The 5,076-nt window shown below is 35.8% G+C and overlaps 1 protein-coding gene across 1 annotated transcript; it reads right to left on the bottom strand.

Annotated features, from left to right (window-relative positions):
- Nucleotides 1-292: 292 nt before the first annotated feature.
- Nucleotides 293-1,425, bottom strand: LOC118660021 (trace amine-associated receptor 4-like). Its single transcript, XM_036316910.1, is given in 2 exon segments — nt 293-1,338; nt 1,341-1,425. Coding segments are annotated over 2 exon segments (1,131 nt in total).
- Nucleotides 1,426-5,076: the final 3,651 nt, after the last annotated feature.

A 5,076-nucleotide genomic window follows, 5' to 3' on the forward strand; every position in this document is an offset into this window, starting at 1 on the left:
ACCCTTATTATTTAATTTAAGCCAAAGGAATAATTCTAAATCCCTAATTTGGAAATTCAGGAATCAGCCAGAGAGTTTCTTCTTATTGGTGGTGCCTTCCTCAGAACCCAGAAATTAGACACTTTGGTAGCTCTGGTATACCAAGAGGCTAGACTTAGTGCTCCTACTTAGATGTGTGTTGTACCATCTGGAAGAATCTTCTTATCAACCCTGTCCACGCCCATACCTTTGGGTAGAAAGAGCATCCAAGATTCCCTACTAGGAAAGAATCCCAGAGAACAGAGAGCATTGCCTAAGCATGTTCAAGAAACAGGCTCAGGGTGGAAGAGTCAGGGCGGAAGATCATTCCTGTGACAATCATCCTCAATGCCTTCCGAAACCAAGGATAAAACATGCCATATATAATGGGATTGAAAGTGGAATTAAAATAACCCAGCCAGAGGAAGGTATTATACAAATCTTCAGGAGTTGTAAAATTGATGAAAGGGTCTGTAATCGTCAAGAGAAAAAAGGGCAGCCAGCACAACACAAACACTCCCATGACAATACTTAAAGTCTTGGTGGCCTTGCTTTCTTTTTTGGATGATGCTTTCATTTTGCTTTCTGACCCAACCTGTTTCATCACAGAACCCATGCCAATTTGCTTAGCGTGCTTCCTGGCCACTGTGAAAATGTGTATGTAAATCCCCACCATTACCGTCCCAGGAAGAAAAAAGGCTATAAAAGAAGCCATGACCCCCCAAAATTTGTTAAATATCAACACACACAAACCTGTGCAGTCAATGGCTGCAACGAAATCTTCTGCACCAATTATGTTTAATTCTGAGAATACCAGGCCAAAGGCAAAAAAGATTGGAACAGACCAACTGATGAGCAGAAAGAGCTCTATGACAGGAATGGTAATTTTGGTAACATAACGCAAAGGGTCACAAACAGCATAGTAACGATCCACTGAGATGAAGCAGAGGTGGAAAATGGAGGTGGTGCAGAGCATGATGTCACAGCAGCTGTGGACTTTGCAAAAGAGATCTCCAAAGTACCAGCAGGATTCGATGGACCGGATCATACTGAAGGGCATGACCACGCAGCTCAGCAGGAAGTCAGTGGTGGCCATGGAGAGGATCAGGAAGTTGGTTGGGGTGTGGAGCTGCTTGAAGTGGGTGATGGCAACGATCACCACCAGGTTGCCCAGGATGGTCATCACTATAGCAACAATCATGACAAAGTACATGGCAGAGGCGCTCAGCACAGGCCTCACATTTCTAGGGCATGAATTGTTAATCAGAGCAAAGCAAAATTGCACTTCTGCGGGGTTCCAAAGGTCAGGTGAATTCATGTCTTGGTCCCTTGGGTACTATGAGTTTTTTGCAAAAGTACTGTGTGCCTCTCCTTTCTGTGAAAGACAGGAAAAACAATAAAAATCATTGGAAACTTTTCAGAGAGGCCCAGCTAGCTGTGTTTCCAATCCCTGGTTGAATTTTCTACTGTTCAGGACCACTGCTTTGGATCCTGCCACTTAATACACACAATATATTCAATTAAGGAAACATTTTTCTATGCAATGTAAACAAGACAGAATTTAGAACAATATAAGGTAAACTAAAAATTTGCTAATGTCTACAAGAATATACATGAATAATCTCAAAATAAAGGGGAAACTATCTCAAGTGATAAATTCTGTAAATCTCATCATTTATCTCCTTTCATTTAGCAGCAATTTCCTGAATTCAAATTCAGGTTGAGGTCATTTTGTCCACAGATTTCAAATTCTCATGTTGGAAACAAATTTGACATATATGCCTGCTCATTGTTGTGTGTGTGTGTGTGTGTGTGTGTGTGTGTGTGTGTGTGTGTTTTCTAAAAAATCTTAGTCTACTTAATTTTTTAACATCTTTATTTATTGAATTTATTGGGGTGACATTAGTTAATAAAATTAGATATGTACCAGGGATACAATTTGATAATACATCATTCTGTGCTCATTGTTTAAGCTATTGCTTTATATAATTTAAACTGTTTCTCTTAAAATGTGGAATTAATGGGACTGACTCACTCAAGAGTGTGACATAGGTTTGATTTGTTTTTCCAGTGCCGGGACTGGATGTGTAACTGATGACTGGTGACAAGCATTAGTGAGATATAGGGCCAGGTTAAAGAAGTGGACTTTGGCCTGAGAATAGATTAAAACTCCCTGGTCCATTGGGAAAACAAATCCATAAGCACATCCTACTGAATTTACTTGGAAAAGATATTAATGAGAATAAAAGTACCTTTGAAAATAATATTTACAGTATTTGCTACTGTAACTCAGCATGCTTTCTAATGTATATTAGTTGAAATCTTGACAGTATAGCACATTTCATTTGCTCTGAATGTAGTAATTTAATTTCTCAGACTAGCATTTTTGTTTAAAGATATTTTAATGGTAGCAATCAAACATTAGGCCACTAAGTTGAACTTGACAATTCAAAACATAGAGAAGTAAAATGTAAGACGGACAAAGGCTTATTAACTTTTTTAATAAACTGTAGCTATCAATTTTGAAATACACAGAACAAATTATTTCATTACTTATCACTTTGGTTTCTAAGCCCTATGATACTAAATATAATGGAATCTTAAAAATCTAATCACCGTCTTTACTTAATTAATTGATTAACTTTATTCTGCCTCTTATTGTCTTTAGGTTGGAATTACATTTTTTATTTAATGTTCTTTTAAATGCTCTTTTAATGTTCTTTTTAAAAATTATATTTAAAGACAGCTAACAATTACCACAGCATTACTTAGGTATTTGTCACTGTATATACATAGACATAGCATTTCTAATACAAAATAGTATACTTTTAATATTTCATGGAATAATTTTTGGAGTTTAAAGTTTCATTTTTGAGAACATAATTCCTAAAAGATCAATATTATTTAACTCCTATGTTTATAAGGGAAATTTTAGTTGTTTTATTTTATTTTTTGGAATATACAATGTGAAACAGCTGCTAAAAATTAATAGTATTATCTCATATTTCTGATGTATGATTATATATTAGGGAATATTTAAACCTCTAGATATTAGATTAAGACAAAAAGAAGACACACATTGATTAAAAAAGTTATCACATGGTTGAATTGTTAAGATAATGTCAAAAGTAACAATAATTTTAAGCCCCTAGCTAAGCTTTTGACCAAAAATTATAAAAAACAAATAAGAAAATACAAATATGACTGCTGGTCTACTGCTCTGTTAAAAAAAAAAAAAAAAAAAAAAAAAGATTGTCATGAAATTAAATGCAGTTGGAGTTTGGTTTGTTATTTAAAAACTGAACAGAATAGAGATTATTTTTCTTTGAAGATTCACTTCCTCAAAAGATACAGTAGTTTTTTTAATAAAACGGAATGAAGTAAAACCCTCTTTGACATCTCACTTTTATCATGGAATGTAATATTATAACAAAGAACCAAATTAACAGCAACACTGCAAACAATTACCTAATGAAAGCATAGAAAAGTGTTAATTCTCTTTGCTGGGAGGTAAAAATAAACATTTGTTAACAATCCTGGAAAGGAGCAAAGATTGCATTGTTTTTCAGTTCAAATTTAGGTCTTTAAGGGAAAAGTTACAGAGTAAGGAAACAGACACAAAGACACTGAAATAAAGATTTTAAAAATCTGAAAGCTCCTCAGAATTTCAAGGAAAAATGTGAGAAAGGAACTATGTAATAAGTTTTCCTTAAGTATTAAATACCTAACATTTTATTAAGGTCTATGTATTTCCATTCAGTAAGAAGGAATATATTCAACAAGCTCAATAATATGCTGTAAATAAAGTGGAAAATTAAGAGAGGACACAGCATACCTGCTTTATCAGGCATGATTTTTCTTCCCTTAACTGGTTGCATAGCTCAAACACCCCACCTCTGAGTCTTTCTCTGAAAATGCTCTTATCTCACTTATACAACAGTTTGTTTAGGTAAGGGAGGTTACTTACGAATTAGATTTAAGAAAGGTCTGTGGTAGGTCTTTCTCTCATTGCCTCTTTAGAATTTCAGTGATTTAAAAGAATGATCCAGACTTACATTCATAGATCAATATTTTAAATATGATTCTTTTCACCATGTTAAAAAAAAAAGATAAATCTATTTGATCTTTTCCCTCTCTTAATATATTCTGCTTTGGTTTAGCATAATTTGTTTGGCTAATTAGGTATTTTGGAGCTAAAAGCATTGAGAGGTGACTTATCTGTTGTGCCAAAGTTTCTTACCATGCAAATGAGCATTGTGCTCCGCTGCCCTCTTTCCTCTGATTTCCCCCTAGAAAATGTACTTGGGCCCCAGAACTCATAGGTAGGCTCCTGGCAGGCTGTGCTGCCGTCAGTATTTATACACAGAATATGCCTCCTGCGGCTGTATTACCTGTGTCAACAGGACACAGGTGTGTCCTTTAACAACCTGAAGTGTGCTGCCAGCAAAGAGATCACAGCAAGTCACTAGAGAATTGGCTCTGGGAGGATGAATCTGCTATGTGCTATCATCCCTATGACTTCCAAGGGTAGCATGGACTAGCCTCACACAAGGCCAAAGTGGGAAAGAATGAAAATATGAAAGGGAGGGAGAGAGGAAGGAGAGTGGAAGGAAGGGAGGGAGGGAGGAAGCAAGGAAAAAATTTTAATTCAAATCCAACAAATGCTCACTTCACTTATTACCAAAGACTAGATGTTTTCAAACAGTGACTTCTTTAAACCCTACTGAAAATTTGACTCTATATCTATATCTTTTCATTTGACTGCATGCAATTAGGGATATTCATTCACATTGCAGTTCATTGTGTGCAATTTTTCAAATAAAGGGCTTAGTCTAAACAGAAAGCAGTAAGAGCCATGTTTCAAACCAACTGAATGAAAACGTCCATCACCATGTGTAATGGAAAAATAGCATGCTGGCTCCAGAGGCCGATCCTGAAGCAAAGGAGTGAAGGGGAAAGGGTAAGATGGGGCCTGAGGCAGGGAACACGAGGCTTCAGAAGACAGTTTCTCTTGCATTAAAAGTTTGTTAGCTTCAGTTCATTTTAAAATCTTATTTC

The sequence above is a fragment of the Myotis myotis genome, unplaced genomic scaffold, assembly GCF_014108235.1.
Source record: "Myotis myotis isolate mMyoMyo1 unplaced genomic scaffold, mMyoMyo1.p scaffold_m19_p_7, whole genome shotgun sequence".
Classification (NCBI taxonomy): domain Eukaryota; kingdom Metazoa; phylum Chordata; class Mammalia; order Chiroptera; family Vespertilionidae; genus Myotis; species Myotis myotis.